At 31.9% G+C, this 18464-nt stretch overlaps 1 protein-coding gene across 7 annotated transcripts in view; it reads right to left on the reverse strand.

The window, feature by feature from the left end:
- LOC115215706 (cys-loop ligand-gated ion channel-like) overlaps nt 1-18464 on the reverse strand; it is a 538804-nt gene that overhangs the window by 498178 nt on the left and 22162 nt on the right. Inside the window, exon 1 of one of the 7 annotated variants that reach the window (XM_036506055.1) lies at nt 17858-18380. The exons of the other annotated variants lie outside the window; for them this stretch is intronic. Within the exon in view, the coding sequence (XP_036361948.1) occupies nt 17858-17863 (6 nt within the window). The 5' untranslated portion in view covers nt 17864-18380. Of the gene's footprint in view, nt 1-17857; nt 18381-18464 lie in introns of those variants that run through there. 7 annotated transcript variants of the gene reach the window in all.

The raw sequence follows: 18464 nt of genomic DNA on the forward strand, positions 1-18464 counted from the left end.
AGCGCGCGCACACACTGCCAAGCACACATGCACACATACACACGCACTCACACACACACAACTATTATGCTATGCTGAAAGACTCGAAATAGCGATTCCTCTCCCGTGCACACACTGTTGATATATACATGTGCATATACCCTCTCTCTCACTCTCTCTCTCTCTGTAAATATATATATATATATATATATATATATATATATATATATATATATACATACATATATATATATTACATATAGACATATATCTGTCTATATACATGGGTGTGTGCGTATTAATATACATATATCTCTATATGTTTATATACATTTAACGTATATATATATATAATACATATATATATAATTACATAAATACATACATATATGCATATACGCATATATGTGCATATATGTATGTATTTATATTACGTATATATATATGTCTATATATTTCGTGTGTATGTGTGCGCATGTGTATGCCTCTATGTGTGTGTGTGTGTTTTTGGATTTCTATATAGGAAAGAACTATCTGAATATTGAAAATTACATACAAAGACCCATCCTAGGCGCGGAATATTTTTAAAAGCTAATCGTTACCTTCAGTTTTCCCCATTTCGATATTACCGTGCTACCGATATCGCTAAACAGAAAGGGATGGCTAATAATTCTTGGACCCACGATATTGCAATCCTTGTCGTAAGAATGAAAATATATAGATAGTAAGCTACAAATCCCACTGTTACTCTAAAGTTTCCGCAAATTTATTATCTTGGGCTGGCATTTTCCTTACGGACCCCGACATATGAAAAACAATATTCGTAGCTGATGAATCTGAACGTAGGGCAGTCGTTGACTGATCCAACACATGAATCCACAAATTCATATTTTCAGCCATTTTCAAATTGGCAGCGCCACAGCAGACGCACTACAATCAAATACCTCGAGAGTATGACTATGTGAAACACTGAATAACCATACAGGGAAATCATTATTGATTTACCACGCACGTAACCTTTGTAACATACGAGGACCAAGCTGGTGTCTTCTACAAAAGCGGTCTCCAGAGCTGCATCTAACGATGGGAGAAATGCGTAACTTTGGGTGGTTTCTCTGTAGAAAAAGATTAACAACTGTGCCAAATTTCGTTGCTCTACTGCTATGGGGAGTGGGTCAGGGGCATTACTTATTGAACGCCCCTCGTATATCATGCAGTATCTTTCCAACACTTGACACCATCATTGTTGCTTCCTTCGCTTACCTCCTTTTGAACTATGTTATCATACCGAGCCATTTCTTGCATTATGCTTGTGGATATGCCTAGATGTTGTTGAATCTCTACGTGTGAACGTGCATGTGTGTGTCTGTGTGTGCACAATAATGATAAATGATTTACGAATATGCCTATATGTACCTCATTCAGGGAGAAAGAGAGAGAGAGAGAGAGAGAGAGAGAGAGTGGTGGGGAGAGATAAAAGAGAGAGAGAGAGTGATCGAATGAGACAGATTGAAAGTGAACTTGTGCACTGAACTTAATCTCTGATCTCTCCAATATATCGAAGGCAATCTTAGAAACCAAGTTTCATTATCAACTTGATTTTTATCATTAGATATTCTTTAAAAATATATTATATTTCAATTCATTGTAATATAGAACGTTCGTAGTCATACCAATATCATTCTGATCGTCTGTTGTTTCAGATATCGAATGCAAAAATCTATTTAATTTTTGTATACTTCCTTTCACTAACATTATCACACTTCTCTTGTAATCTATTGTTAGAGTTATATCAAATACATTCACAAGTACTTCAACTATAGAGATGAGATCGAATTATCAATAGAATTTCCTGTTTATCCTACTTCTTGGTGGCTTACAAAAATCACAGTAGTACCATTTATATGTAAGAATTGGTCGATATCTGTTTATGTGTTACATACATCGTATACAATGCCATTTTCTTCAGTATTATAATTCTACTTAAGGTTACAACAAAAGTGTGTAATTCTGATCACGTCGATGGGTTGCAACCTTTAGTAGTATTTCTATAATTATAGTCACTTGGAAAGTATTATATTCCATGCCTTCGACATCTAAATCTATCAAGAAATGTGGACTCGAGGAGTTAGTCAAAGCGTTTAGAAATATGTATGCATTCTATTGAGAACCCTTTCATAAGCATTAATTCTCAGTTGAACTGGATCAATAAATTTCTTGTTATCTTTACTTGTATTAATGTGTGATTTGTCAGAGACTTGACTTAATAAGCCGACGTTTGATGATCAACGGAAAGGAAAATAAGTGCTATTAATGTACAGAAGATAACAAAGGCGGTGAGGTACTCCCTGTAAAAAAATGAGTCAGACGGAACATAGCAAGTCAACGAGAGAACTTCATATTACATTCGTTGTTCAGAGCGACGAACTGTTCCGGTCACAATTACACTGAGATGGATTAAAGTTTTCAAAATGGAAAAAACAACAAATTAACACAGAGAGAATTAAACTCATGTCGACCATTCAGGATTTGTAAAATTAAGAAAATTCCAGTGCAAAATCAAAATTTCTTTGATTTGAATTTTTAAATGTTATCTAATCAAAGACGTCGAGAAAGGAATATTTTTTGCTGTTATAATTTAATAACAATGTTTCATTAGAGATTATTTGACGGGGGTCATAATGCATTTTTGTAATAATGTGGAGGAGTGAGATGTTAGTAGAAGGAAGCAAAAGAAACAAAGAAAAACAGAGGAGGGGGAAATATCTAAAAATAAATGAAAGGTGGAAGAGAGAGAGAGAGAGAGAGAGAGAGAGAGAGAGAGAGGTTACCATACGTTGGACGGGTGATAATTCAATAGAAATATTTTATTGGCTGTAAAACGTCCAACTTTTTCGGCTACACATTAAAATTCAGTCCCTGGAGGATTCTTGTCATATTTTAGAAATTCATTCCCTTTTGGTTCTGTACCAATAGTATACAAAATATGTTTCCCTTTTCTTTTTGAAAATAACTACCCACTTCCATGTATCAACATGAATGTTTGAGAAATAAGAACAAAATTCAGTTTATGACAGCCGATAAATTGGTAGTTTCGACTACATTCGTTAGTTTTAACCAGTAGCAATCTTTCTTACATATTGTGTAGAAGATATTTTGTTAGGGCGAACAATGTTTTTTCAAAACTTGGCCCTGTAAGTATGCCAAAATGCCGGTTTAATTGTCAACGACATTTGGGATCATCTATAACATTCTCATTTCATATCACACCAGATCGATTTTCATTTGTCCTTGTGCCACTAATATAATCTACCAGCCCTGTAGATTCGACCTTGTTACGAATTAAAAGAAAAGGATCATCGATGCACTATTGACATTAATATTGGTATTGTGCTTTAATCTTTTTTGTTACAAGGGACAATCACATTTCTTTTCAGTAACCACTAATCAATTTCTTCTGACATGGATGTGTTACTAATATTGCTCCCTCGTCTCCTGAGATGGGAGATGAAGCGATCGATATGAGTCCATATATTCTTCGTAGCTTTCTTTCTCTCTTCTCATTGCCAAATTCTTACTCATTGCAATTTAGATGTCGTTGTTGATTTACACATTTTCGACTTCGCATGATTCCTGTATAACATTTGATTATAATATGTCATTTCATTTGCTCTGCTTATTATTACGGAAAAGCATCTTTCAGAGTTTAAGCCTTATAATTTAATGCTGATTATAATAACAGCATTGAACATTAGTATAGTGCTGGTCTTACTGAGCATTTAGGCTTTATCTTCAAATTATACTGGATTCGATTTTGCCTTTTGTACTTTTCTGAAGGAAACAAGGATCATTAATTCACTGCAATCCAGTCAATCGACTACACCCCTTCAATAAATGTTAACTTGCGTAGTTACTAGAAACCAGTATTCTTATTGGAATTAATGATAATTAGCATTGTTATCTTCAGAGTAATTGCGGAAACAGTAGAGAGATGCATCGAATCTCTAAGGCTCTCTATTTCTCCGTTTAAGAAATATCAAAATCTTTCTGTATCCTTATACCTGATCCCTTGTGTGTGTGTGTGTGTGTGTGTGTGTACGTATGTACATGTGCGCTGTGCGTGGGCATGTGTGCGTATGTGTGTGGAAAGACGTAATAAATCCATATCCATCGCTTTATCGTAGCATATTTAGGCAGCTTCTAGCATTTTCGCACCTCTTGGTGTATTGTAAAGTGCTAACACAGTTGTAATAGGTGTATCTCATACTTGTTTCAACCATTGGAGAGTGGCCATACAGGGCAGGTTCTTGGAGGGGCTCCTCAAATAAGTCTACACCGTTACTCAATTTTGATCTCTCTCAAATTTATCGATGTCATTTACCGGACCGTGAAGTTAAAGGGGCATAAAGAATTCAACATTTGTGAAGCAATGATGGGAGACAAAGACGTGACACACACACACGTAACTTTATACATGTATGAGTGGCTGTGTGGTAAGTAGCTTGTTCACCAACCACATGGTTCCGAGTTCAGTCCTACTGAATATATATAAGCCTAGTAATTACTCTATCGGACATAAGCACACCACCATCGGTTGTCTAGCGATGGTAGCGGGGGGGGGGGGGCAAACAGACACACAAACATATACATATATACATATTTATACAACGGGCTTCTTTCAGTTTCCGTCTACTAAATCCACTCGCAAGACTTTGGTCGGCGCGAAGCTATTGTAGAAGACACTTGTCCAAGTTGCCACACACTTGTCAAAGGTGGCATGTGGTTGGTAAGCATGCTACTTACCCCACAGCTGGTGATATATATTATATATATATATATATATATATATATATATGTGTGTGTGTATATATATATATATATATATATATATGTGTGTGTGTATGTATATATATATATATATATATATATATATATATATATATATTATATATATATATATATATATATATATATTATATATAAGGGCTTAGTAAAATAAATTACTTTGCCACATACTGAACTCATTATTTTACTAAGCCCTTATATATAATGTAATATTTTGAATTCGCCTAAAATGGTCCCTTTACATACTGAATACTTGGTGAAATTGGTTAATAATTAATTAATTTTACCCTCAATTGTTGAAATTATATATATATATATATATATATATATGTATATATATATATATGTGTGTGTGTGTGTGTGTGTGAGCGTGTGTGTGTGTGTGATCAGCACATTGTAAAGGTTCTACCGAGCCTAGAGGCTCATGGATGCAAAGGGATCTTCTGAAGCATACAGCCATGTCTATGCTAATTCTGATATCTGGTCTCGATTTTTAAACTCCACTGAAAGAAATTCAATAGATCTAACCATTTGAGTTCTATTTAAACAGTCATTAATCTTTGATATATGCACATATTCAACCAGAATAAATTCTAGGATTAAAACTAGCAAATTTATAATCAATAATCCAGAAGTATTATATCTGGAATAGAAGGAAAATATCAACATGATAAACCCAGAATGGAACGTAATTTAAATATTCATACAGACAGGTACTTCATTCTTAAGCATTTGTTTATACATTTGTTTTAAAATGCTCTAACATATTATGATTTTATGTATTTGTGTTTAAGTCTTCTATTCTGCAATTAGTTTGCTGATTTAATGTGCTCTAGTATATTATTATACAGTTTTAAGGCGGCGAGCTGGTAGAAACGTTAGCACGCCGGGCGAAATGCTTAGCAGTATTTCGTCTGTCGTTACTTTCTGAGTTCAAATTCCGCCAAGGTCAACTTTGCCTTTCATCCTTCCGAGGTCGATAAATTAAGTACCAGTGCGTACTGGAGTCGATCTAATCGACTGGCCTCCTCCCACAAAAGTTCGAGCCTTGTCTCTAGAATGTGATACTCTTCAAGTGTTGTAATATATTGATTTCAAATTTTGGCACATGGCCAATAATTTCAGGGAGAGGTTTAAGTCAATGACATCGCCTCCAGTGCTCAACTGGTACATGTTTTATCCAGCGTGAAAGTATAAAAGGCACAGTCGACCTTGGTGGCATTTGAACATATAACATAAAGACGGACGAAATCCTGCTAACACCCCGCCCTGTTTAACAATTCTGCTTGCTCGATGCGTTAAAGAGTTGTAAACTATCATACTGGTATGTGAGGCGTCGAGCTGGCAAAATCGTTACCGCGCCGGGCACAGTGTTTAGCCGCATTTCGTCTGTCTCGTGCTTTGAGTCTAAATCTCACCGAAGGTCGACTTTGCCTTTCATCCTTTCGGAGGCGATAAAATAAATACCAATTTAACACTGGGTGGGGCTAATTGACAACCCGCTTCCCTCGAGAATACTGGCCTTGTGTCAAAATTTGAAATCGATATAGTCCACTATATCAAGGTTGAGAGTTGGCAGAATCGTTAGCAGGCATGGCAAAATGCTTACTGGCGTTTCGTCTGACCTTACGTTCTCAGTTCAAATTTCACCAAGGTCGACTTTGCCTTTTATCCTTTGGAGTCGAAAGAATGTGTACCTATTGAACAGTGGAATCGATGTAATCGACTTACTCCCATTTCTGCTTTTGTTGGCATTGTGCCTAAATTTGAAACCAATATAAGCCACTGAATTTTGGGTGGGGGCTACAAGCTGATTAAGCTGGTTACCTAGTTTCCATGGTATGTAAGTGACAGAGTTCAGAACACCCTCCGAGAAAAGGATGCCAGACCGTTGGTGAGTTCAAGGCAAGCAAATTTGAGTGGAGGTTTCAAGTTGATTACAATGCATCGAAATGAGGGAAAGCAAAGCAGAACACAGCGGAATTTGAACTCAGAACGTAAAGATCCGGCTGAATGCAAATGGCGTTTGGTATTTTCTCCAACGTGCTAATGACTGACAACTCTCTGCATTTCTTTTGTTGTATACAATAATATTATTCAATATCAATAAATCTAATTGTATTGATTTGAACTGTCATTAATTTATTCATATATTCACATATTCGTACTGAATAATATTTGAGACAAAGACAAGTAAGTTAATTATCGACAATTACAATATTTATATCTACAAATCATTCTCGTTTCTAATAATTTTATTAGATTGTTGAAATATCATCAATATCTTCACTGAGAGAAATCAGTACAAAAGTAGCAAAGAAGTGACGAATTCCAAACTTGCGAGTATTACAGTTCTATATTTAAGAGATGAGGAATTATGTACATTATTTACATTATTTACAATTGATGGTTATTTGTCCTCCTCTTGTTTGTTACTAACACAAAGTTTCGGCTGATATACCCTCCAGCCTTCATCAGGTGTCTTGAAAAAATTTCGAACGTGGGTTCTAATTCTTAAGCTATTTGTCGATATAGCGTAGGGATTAAGAGCGCGGGCTATTAAACCCAAGATTCCGAGTTCGATTCCAGGCAGTGACCTGAATAATACTAGTAACAACAATAATAATAATAATAATAATAATAACATCGAAAAATACCTTAGAAATGAGGACCCAGATTCCAAATTTCCCTAAGACACCTGATGAAGGCTGGAGGGTATATCAGCCGAAACGTTGTGCTAACGAAGAGCCCTCCGACTACAACAAGACCACCAAATTTTTTTTTTCGAAGGTCTGGGATCTCCCATCACATAATTACCCTTATTCGTCTTGCTGCTTAACAACAACAACAACTTATCTGAATACGTCTATTCTAGGAAGTAGAGGACAGTGCAAGTTGCTCTGCCTACTTCTATCCGACTACATCGTACATAAGAAAGAGAGAATTAGTCCGATTACTTACTACGTCAATTTCAAGTCGCAATGCAAAGTGCAGGGACGATAAACGCATGTCCTATTTGTTCGACGCACTGCTTATTCAGCCCACTGAGACAGCAAGCCGGCTAAATCATTCACACGCCGTAATACATACTCAGTAGCATTTCGCCGATCTTTATGTTCCGAGATCATCTGTTTCTTTATTACCCACAAGGGGCTAAACATAGATGGGACAAACAAGGACAGACAAACGGATTAAGTCGATTACATCGACCCCAGTGCGTAACTGGTACTTAATTTGTCGACCCCGAAACGAAGAAAGGCAAGGTCGACCTCGGCGGAATTTGAACTCAGAACGTAACAGCAGACGAAATACTTATTTCTTCACTACCCACAAGGGGCAAAACACAGACAGGACAAATAAGGAGAGACAAACGGATTAAGTCGATTACATCGACCACAGTGCGTAACTGGTACTTAATTTATCGACCCCGAAAGGATGAAAGGCAAAGTCGACCTCGGCGGAATATGATCTCAGAACATAACGGCAGACGAAATACGGTTACGCATTTCACCTGGCGTGTTAACGGTTCTGCCGTCTCGCCGCCTTACGTTCCGAGATCATCATTACTTGTCATATATTCGGGGTCGATAAAATAACTACCAATCAATTATTGGATTCGATGTATCGATTTGCGCCACTCTTCAGAATTGCTGACCGTGTACCAAACTTAGAAAGTTTTATTCCACTTACTACACAACCAATTTAAATCCCTTCCTTCGAGGATTTAAACAAAAGTTAGTTTTTGTATAATTCATTACAAAATAAGGGGATTTTTCTGGGGTACAAACGTAATCTAATGTCGCATTCAATGATATTTCATTTAATAAACACATTCCGCAGAAATAGTCTTATTAAGATACATAATGGAATTTAATACATTTCGCAGCTTCAAATAGACAATAACTATCATTAGAGATTATCGTGGCAAAAATAATAATGATTTCTGACAACGACACGGTTGCAAATCATGCTTGCCTTATAATCGATGATATTGGCAACATTATGTTGCTGATTGATCCCGAAAGAGGAAAAGAGGGAAGGATAAGATTAGTTCGACGGAATTTGAATGAAGAAATTAAAGCAATATTTCTAAAGTTATCACGGCATTGCTGCACTTATCGTACTATCGAACGTGTTAGAAGTTTTAATGACATTTAACAGATATCGAAGAGCAGAAGATGACCAGATCGACTGCGGTAAGCGAGCTAACGAAGTCAAATTGCTTGGCGGAATTTCTTCCGTCTGTTTACGTTCTAATTTCAAATCATGCCGAGGTCAAATTTGAATTTTCATGCCTTGAGATCGAAACAATAAAGTTCAAGTCAAGCATTGGAATAGATGTGATCAACTTAAAACATCACCCACGTTGCCACTCAAAAAAGATTGACCTTGAATGCTATTGCACACCGGCGTCCTTTTAAAGCGCAATGTAAAGCTAATGGTAATTTATATGTCACAGCAACCGGTTAAATAGTCTTATGAGCCCTAGGGGACGAGAGTACTTAAAACAAACGTAGTGGAAGATAAACTCGTCTTCAGCAATATTTGATCGCAGCAGGATACATTTAAAACTAAATAAGTGAAAAGATTTATTCACATGTTTTATCGAATCTTCCTTTCATGACACGCAACACTAAAACCCTCAACAGATGTTATCTGCATATGTATATGTATGCACAAACACACACATGCATCTATGCATGTACAAATTATCATTTCTACTATAGACTCGTAGTGGCACGTGGCCTAGTGGTTTAGAGCAGCAGACTCGCGGTCGAGAGATCGCGGGTTTGAATCTCAGACCGGGCGATGTGTGTATTTATGAGCGAAACACCTAAGCCCCAGGCGGCTCCGGCAGAAGGCAATAGCGAACTTCTGCTGACTCTTTCGCTACAACTTTCTCTCACTCTTTCCTCCTGCATCCTGCATCTCACCTGCGATGGACCTTATGAGCCAGGTTTCACTCGAGAAGGAACAAACAACTAAAGACACAAGGCCGGAAATTATGGCAGAATGTCTAGTCGCTTTTATAGATCACAGTGCTTGACTGGTAATTATTTTATGAAAGGCTAAGACCACCGCGGTGGAATTTAACTCAGAATGAAAGAACGACCAAATGCCGTTAAGAAATTTGTGCGGCATACTAACGAATATAGCATTCGTCGCTAATTCATACAGATCAGTTGAAAAAACCCCACTGAATACTCATTTTTATAATAGACGGAGATCCCTTATGTTTATGTATGCGCATATTTGTGTACATGTGTATGTGCACATGCATGTGAGTGCGTGTTTGTGTGCGTCTTTTCGTGTGCATGCGTGTATATGTGTATGTATTTGTGTGCATGTATATATGTGTGTGTAGCCTTTTTTGCATGAATTTGCAACGACTCTCCAAATTATTTGACCATTCTAAATTTAAAATATTCTTGGGCGATTTTGATGCTCAAACACTATCGATCTCTCTCTTCCGTCTCTCATTTCCCATATCACCCTAATCAATCAATGTATTGATTTCGATGATATAAAAATATTTTATGCGTGCCACACTTAAATAGCTTTCTAGGTGCGTAGAGGTTTCCTGTTTGTCTCTCGCGCTCTCCCTGTAGTTACAGCTTCTCATCGCTCTTCCCTTCTTTACCAGAACATCACTGTTGCTTTTGTTTAGCTTCTAACTTTGACTCTTTTTACCTTCAAGCAGTAATTCTTGTTTCAATACTCCCCTACTCACGTTCGTTCATCTCCCATCACTCTGTTCAGACCTTCCTACACCACTACTCCCAGTATAGACACTCCATCATTTCTCCGCTTCAATTCTTTCATCATTTAATTGCCAACGACCAAAGCAACAACTTGACTTTCTCTTTCCCTCCCTCGCTTTCTGAATCTATTTATTTCCCTGTCGCTCTCTCACTCTCCCCTCAGTCTCTTTCTTTCCCGTCTTTATCAATCTAAGATGAATAGAAAAGATCCTTAATTTAATTGCCATCAACCAAAGTAACCACATCAACATCTCTCCCTTTCTCACTCTCAGATGAATGGAAATTTAATTGCCATGAACAAAGCAGTATCATTTCCCTCCCTAACTTACACATTCTCTCTCTCCCTCTCTGTCTCTCTCTATCTGTTTTTCTATGTCTTTCTCTCTCTATCTCTGTCTGTCTCTCTCTTCAACAAGTCTAGCCCTCCAAATCTTTTTCCCACATTTTCTCTCTTACTCCGAGATGACGGAGAAGAGCCCCAAAATTTAGGATCTTCTCTCTTTACAACATTTGAACTTAATAACTTCTAACAAACTCTCATGTTCAATATAATTGATACTTTATTTAAAATCCTGAAAAGGTCCTAACTTACACATTAATGTTCTCTAACATGCGAAAATAAATCAAATAAATTTCGCAGTATCTGCACTTCTGAACCTTATTTTTTGTGTCATATCTACAAGCCTCAACAATCGTAGGCTATTATGACATATTCTTATACACACGCCCTAAACAAGCCTTTAAAGCCAGCCATAACTCTCTGTTGCTTTCCACCATAACTGCTTCTTTATTTCAGTTTCTCAAGGAGTTTTCTCTTCATGTGGAGTCCAAGGAACACATTTTTCTGTCTCCCTATGTTTCTGAAATTTTTCTGTTGTGTTTGCTCTTCTATCATGGAAAATGACAAATGCAACTGTTTTTTGCCCTTTAATTCTGAAAGTTCAGCAACACAGTATTCCTTTGCTCTATTTTCTGAACAGAAATTCTCTGCGAATCTCAGACTAATACGAGACCTCCACATGAAAAGTGATAAAATATTTTGCCCCCGCCCGATTTATTAATGACGAAATATATAATGCCGTCACAAAATTCTTCTTCCTACACCATGGCGTTGGGAAAGTTGGAGAAATGTATGAAATACGCTAACTGTGCGTTGACTTTTCAATCCTTGAAGGCACTCCCTGCGACAAACACGTAACTTGCTAATCCAATGAACCATGGTTTTGTGGACGGTAAGGGATTTGGCTGCTACTTCATAAAAAAATGCCCACACTATCCATGACCAAATGCCCCTGATACAGAAAAAAACTATAGAAATTCAATTGATTTGTATCGCTACAAAAATTACCAAACAACAACAACAATAATAATAATAATAATAATAATAATAATAATAATAATAATAAAAAAAAAAACCTGGTACATAACGCTATCATTTATAATAAATGTCACGATTTTACGATATTTTGGCATAAATTTTCCTTGAAATCTAAATTACTATATTTAACAGGCAGTGTTGTACAACTGCTGCAAGAGAAGATTATTTTCTACGCTAATATATTCGTTTGAAACATTTACTTTGATATTAAATATTTACATATATAATTAAAAACGAATATTGTAAAAAACTTTACGGTGATGTACCAAGTAAGCCATTTAATAACACACAACAAAAACCATTAGATTCACTTCAACATTTAAATTTAATTTGTGTCAAAATATTTTCGTCGCTTTCAAATCGCGACCTAGCACGAAGTTTTGTCAGAGAACAGGTCGTGGTTTCAAAGCAAGGAAAATATTTTGACACAAATTAAATTTAAATGTTGAAGTGAATCTAACGGTTTTTTTTTGTGTTCTTAAAGGGCTTAAAAACATCTTCCAAGCTGCAATTGTTTTTGTAAAACTAATACAAGTTTCATAACTTAATGCGCCTATTCTTAAGAAATATGAATGAAGAAAAACTTAAATGCCTAAATCCATTTAAAGGGTGGGTGGAATGTGCATCGTACATAGAGCTTTACGATACAGAATATTATCTTTAGGATTAATATCTTCAGCATTTGGAAAATAACATCCACAAAAAAATTCCTGATCAAAGAGTTGCTTTTGTTGATTTTTAGTACCAAAAACGTAACGGAGCAGATCTAAGGTGAAAAGAAAAAACCTTCCCGCATTGGCCATATAGACTTTTTATTAAGAATTATGTATTGTATGCTACGTCACTGAATACAGTCTTCGATAACATGTTTAATATCATATATATAAGAGCAATATGATTGCTATTTTTCTTTCTATATAAAAATGAGGAGGTAGAATCGTTAGGACGCCGACGAAAATTTCGTCTGTCTTCACATACTGAGTTCAAATTCCACCGAGGTCGGCTTTGCTTTCATCATTTCAGGGTCGATAAGATTAGTACCAGTTTAGTACTGGAGTCAATGTAATCAACTTATCCTCTCCTACAAAACAGCTGCCTTGTAACAAATTTTGAAATCAATATGTCAAAATAAGTCAAACGTATTAATCACTACACTTGTAAAATCGCATAATTTATCAACTGTTAATGTCGGAGATTTTATTTTATTTTGTTCATATTCTCCGTTACTTGTTATTTTATTGTTTCAGTTGTTCTTACTGTTTATTCTTCCCACCTTCTGTAGCATTCTGATCGTTAATCGTTTGCACAATGTCATATTGACACCGGATATTGACACGGTGATTAGTGAAAGAAAACAATTAATTTAATCGTATGTAAATTATGAAATATAATAATAATGACGAATATTATTATTATTAATTCCAAAAATCTTGATAATGTTAGATATAAATGGATCAAATGTTATGAAAGGTTAATAATCCTAAAAAAATAATTTGCTAAAATATTGGCAATAAAAGATTGAATATTTTTAATAAAGGTAATATCTATTAAGATAGACATTAATACAACCAAACATGCTTGCATATTTATACACACACAAAGGAAGACACACAGACACAAACGAGTGTGTGTGTATATCTATATATGTTTTTATGGGTACAATATATATATATACACACATATGTATTAGTGTATAGATATATATATATATATACATATATACATATATATATATATTATATATATATAATTAAATGGCAATTAGTTACCACATAATAATGAGATAATTAATATCAAAATAGTCCAGGATGAAATAATCATTTAGATAAGGGGGAGAGAGAGAAAGAAAGAGCTTATATTTATATATGTATTTTCATATACATTTGTACTCACTTATATACAGAGACAACTGCGCGCATAAACACTGACAGGAACTTATACACACACACAGATGCACACATATACATATTCGTAAATATCGATGGAAATGAACAATCTATTTTTAATTAACTGAATCGGGGAAAGAGGAGGAAGAAAAACAAAAACAAGAACCAATTAAATAATGTAAAAAAATAAAATAAAATAAAATATTATATAGTAATTATGGAAATCATTAGAAATAAATTTGGCGAGTAATGATACCGATTGCCATTTATGTCAATTGGTAAAAATGTTTCAGAAAATAACTGCAAATCAATAGAATGTTTTTTCATTTGTCACAAACGAAAGTGTTCATTAAGAAACGTTTCATTTTTAATATAAGTTATTTCTAATACATACACATTCATAAAGAGTTATATACACGCAAACATGTACTTACATATATACATACATACATACAAGAATCATAGTGCATACATGGATATATATATATATATATATATATGTATGTTATATATATATGTATGTATATATATATATAATATATATATATATATATATATATATGTATATATATATATGTATGTATATATATATATGTATGTATACATATATGTATGTATACGTATATATGTATTATACACAAATATATATATATATATACATACATATATATATACATACATATATATATACATACATATATATATATACATATATATATATATACATTCATATATATAATAAAAATATATATATACATATATATATATATACATTCATATATATGTGAGTATATATATACATATATATATACATATACATACATATATATATACAGACATATATATATAGATAAATAGATAGACAGATAGAGATAGATAGGTAGATAGATAGATGCATACACACACATATATATGAACATATATATGAGAGATGTAAATACATATCTATGTATATATATATATATATATATATATATATATATATATATACATACATACATACATACATACACACACACACATTTGCGAGTGTGTGTGTGTACTCACATACTCATAAGTAAATACAGTGAGCTTCTTTAACTTTTCATCTACCACGTACAAGGCTTTTGTCAGTTCGAGGGCATTAATTGAATACACTTCTCCACATTGCCACATAGAGAGGTAGAACCAGGGAAGATGTGGCTTGGAGAAAAAGCTTTCTTCCTACGAAGCAAGGCTTGCACCCATGTATATATATATATGTATGTGTGTGTGTGTATATATATATGTATACATACACTCATACTCACACATACACACAAACACACATATATATTTCAGATACAGTTTCGACCAAATTGTCCCCGTAACCTAGCGGTTCCTGTAACACCCGATAGAAAATATACCGGTCTTAGAATGGAATAAGCACTGGGATTGATTCATTCGAGTAAAAATCCTTCAAAGCGGTGCCCCAATATAGCTATTGTCTAATGAATTACTAATAATATCGATTCTAATTATCCAAACACTAGTCTACGACTAATATTGGGACCCGGCTTTTAAACCGGTAAAAACATAAACATACATACTTAAGCACACGGCATATTTACATACCAACATTCAGGCTGACTTTTCCATATACAATACTATTCATTCCTAACACGCAAACGTATGTTGTTAAATCAGAATTTGTTGTAGATAACAATTGAACTAGGTACTATACAAAGAATATGTGTTAGTAACCACGTGGTTGCGAATGAGCTTCATCATAACACACACATTCATGTACAACGTACACAAGCATACATTTACCTAAAAATAAATATTAGTTTTCTTTGTTACAAATCTATGTTTAGTGATGTTAGTTATTGCAGTATTACGATGATTGTGCAAGTTTCATATTTACTCTAGAATTTAATTCGATCAGCTGCTTATTTTGTCGGACAGTGTCTGCCGGAACAATAAGTTACGCAACATAACGGGACAAAGGGAAAAGTCAATGCTAGAAATGTAACACTTGTGAATATAAATATAAAGGGAAATACACTCGCGCGCACACGCATACACACGCACACACTTGATTCTACTATATAATGTAATGTACAAATTATATCGGTAACATTTGTCGACATGCTATGCGATAATACCTACTTATCTTTTTACCTACGTACCCTACCTAAAATACCTATCTATTATATATTATAATATAGATATATTATATAATATATATATATATATTATTATATATATATAATATTACATATATATATATATATAGATATTATATATAATATTATATAATATACATATATATATATATATATATATAATATACATAATTATTAATATATATATATATATATCTATCATATATAATATACATATATATATATATATATATTATAATATACATATATTATATATATATATATATATATATATATATAATAGACTATATATATATATATATATATATTATAATATAATATATATATATAGTATTCATATATATATAATATACATATATTATATATATATAGATATATATATATAATATACATATATTATATATATATATATATATATATAATATACATATATTATATATATATATATATATATAATATACATATATTATATATATATGATATATATATTAATATACATATATTATATATATATATATATATATCTATAATATTACATATATATATATAGATAAAGTATATATATAATATAATATACATAAATTTATATATATATATATATATATATATAATATACATAATTATATATATAGATAAATATATATATTAATATACATATAAATATATATATATATATATATATATATATAATAACAATATTATATATATATATATATTATATACATATATTATATTATAATATATATATATATATTAATATACATATTATTATATAATATAATATCTATATATATATACATATATTATATATATATATATTATTTATAATATATTATATTTTATACATATATTATATATAGATAATATATAGATAGATAATATACATATATTATTATATAATATATATATAATATACATATATTATATATATATATATATATATATAATATAAATATTATTATATTATATATATATATATATATTAATATACATTATATTATATTATATATATATAATAATATACATATATTATATATATATATATATATATAATATACATATTATATATATATATATAATATACATATATTATATATATATATATATATATATAATATACTATATTATATATATATATTATATTATAATATAGATATATAATAATTATACATATATTATATATATATATATATATATAATATACATATATATATATTATATATATATATAATATTACATTATATTATATATATATATATATATATATATTATATATATAATATAATATACATATATTAAATATATATATATATAATATAATATACATATATTATATATATATATATAATATTATAATATACGATATATATATTAATAGATATAAGATATATAATATACATATATTATATATATATATATATATATATATATAATATACATATATATATTATATATATATATATATTATATATATAATATATATTATAATATATATATACATTAATACATACATGCATACACACAAAAAATTCTGCAGTTTGTATGCAATAAAACTTTTCATTAATGATAAATACACACACGCACACAGATATATATATATATATATGTATATATATATAATATATATACATGGAAACGTTTGTAACAAAAACACAGCCATGATTAAATACAAGAATATAATAAAATATTATTATTATTTTTCATAACAATAGATAAGCTGAGCAATGTAATAAATGAATTATACAAACAGAACTATTATAGAAATATCTATATGGTTATCTTTTACCAGTGTATATAAACAAAAACAAATCCACGAATAATCGGTCTCATGGGCTTATAGCCTGATCAGACGGTGCCTACCTGCATACTGTATCCGGATGGTTAGAAATTATCTTACTGTAGAATATGTAGATAATGATTTCCGATAAAGCGTTGGTACTGTTTTGAACTGATATCTATTTATTCTCTTAAGTTTTTTTCCGGCATATATTTCGTATTTTATAATTTTATTATTATCCTCAAATGAAGCTTAAAATATTTGTAGAGCAAGCTTACATGGAGGTGAATAAATTGTTTAACACACTGCTAAACAACAGTGTATTTATATATAATGGAGAATATAGCGTTAAAATAGTGAATGAATATTCCATAAGCCTCCTTTCCTGGTACTGGATATAAGAGCTTTTAAAATAACATAAAAGAAAAAAAAATATAAGGCAAAGTGGTGTTTTATTCCCTGGTGCCGACTCGATAGCCAATAACGATGATTGTATTTTTCCAGCTTGTAACTTGTAGAAAAGAAAGAATAAAGCAAAGAAGAAATAATAAAAATGAAAATAAAATAAAATAAAAACGGTGAAATAAAAATCACACAAATGAAAAATCAACGGAAAGAAAATTATAAAAACTAATTCAACAAGAAATAAAAGTTTTAAGTAACTGGGCGTGGTTATTATATCCGACGTTA

Source organism: Octopus sinensis, linkage group LG9 (assembly GCF_006345805.1).
Source record: "Octopus sinensis linkage group LG9, ASM634580v1, whole genome shotgun sequence".
Classification (NCBI taxonomy): Eukaryota; Metazoa; Mollusca; class Cephalopoda; order Octopoda; family Octopodidae; genus Octopus; species Octopus sinensis.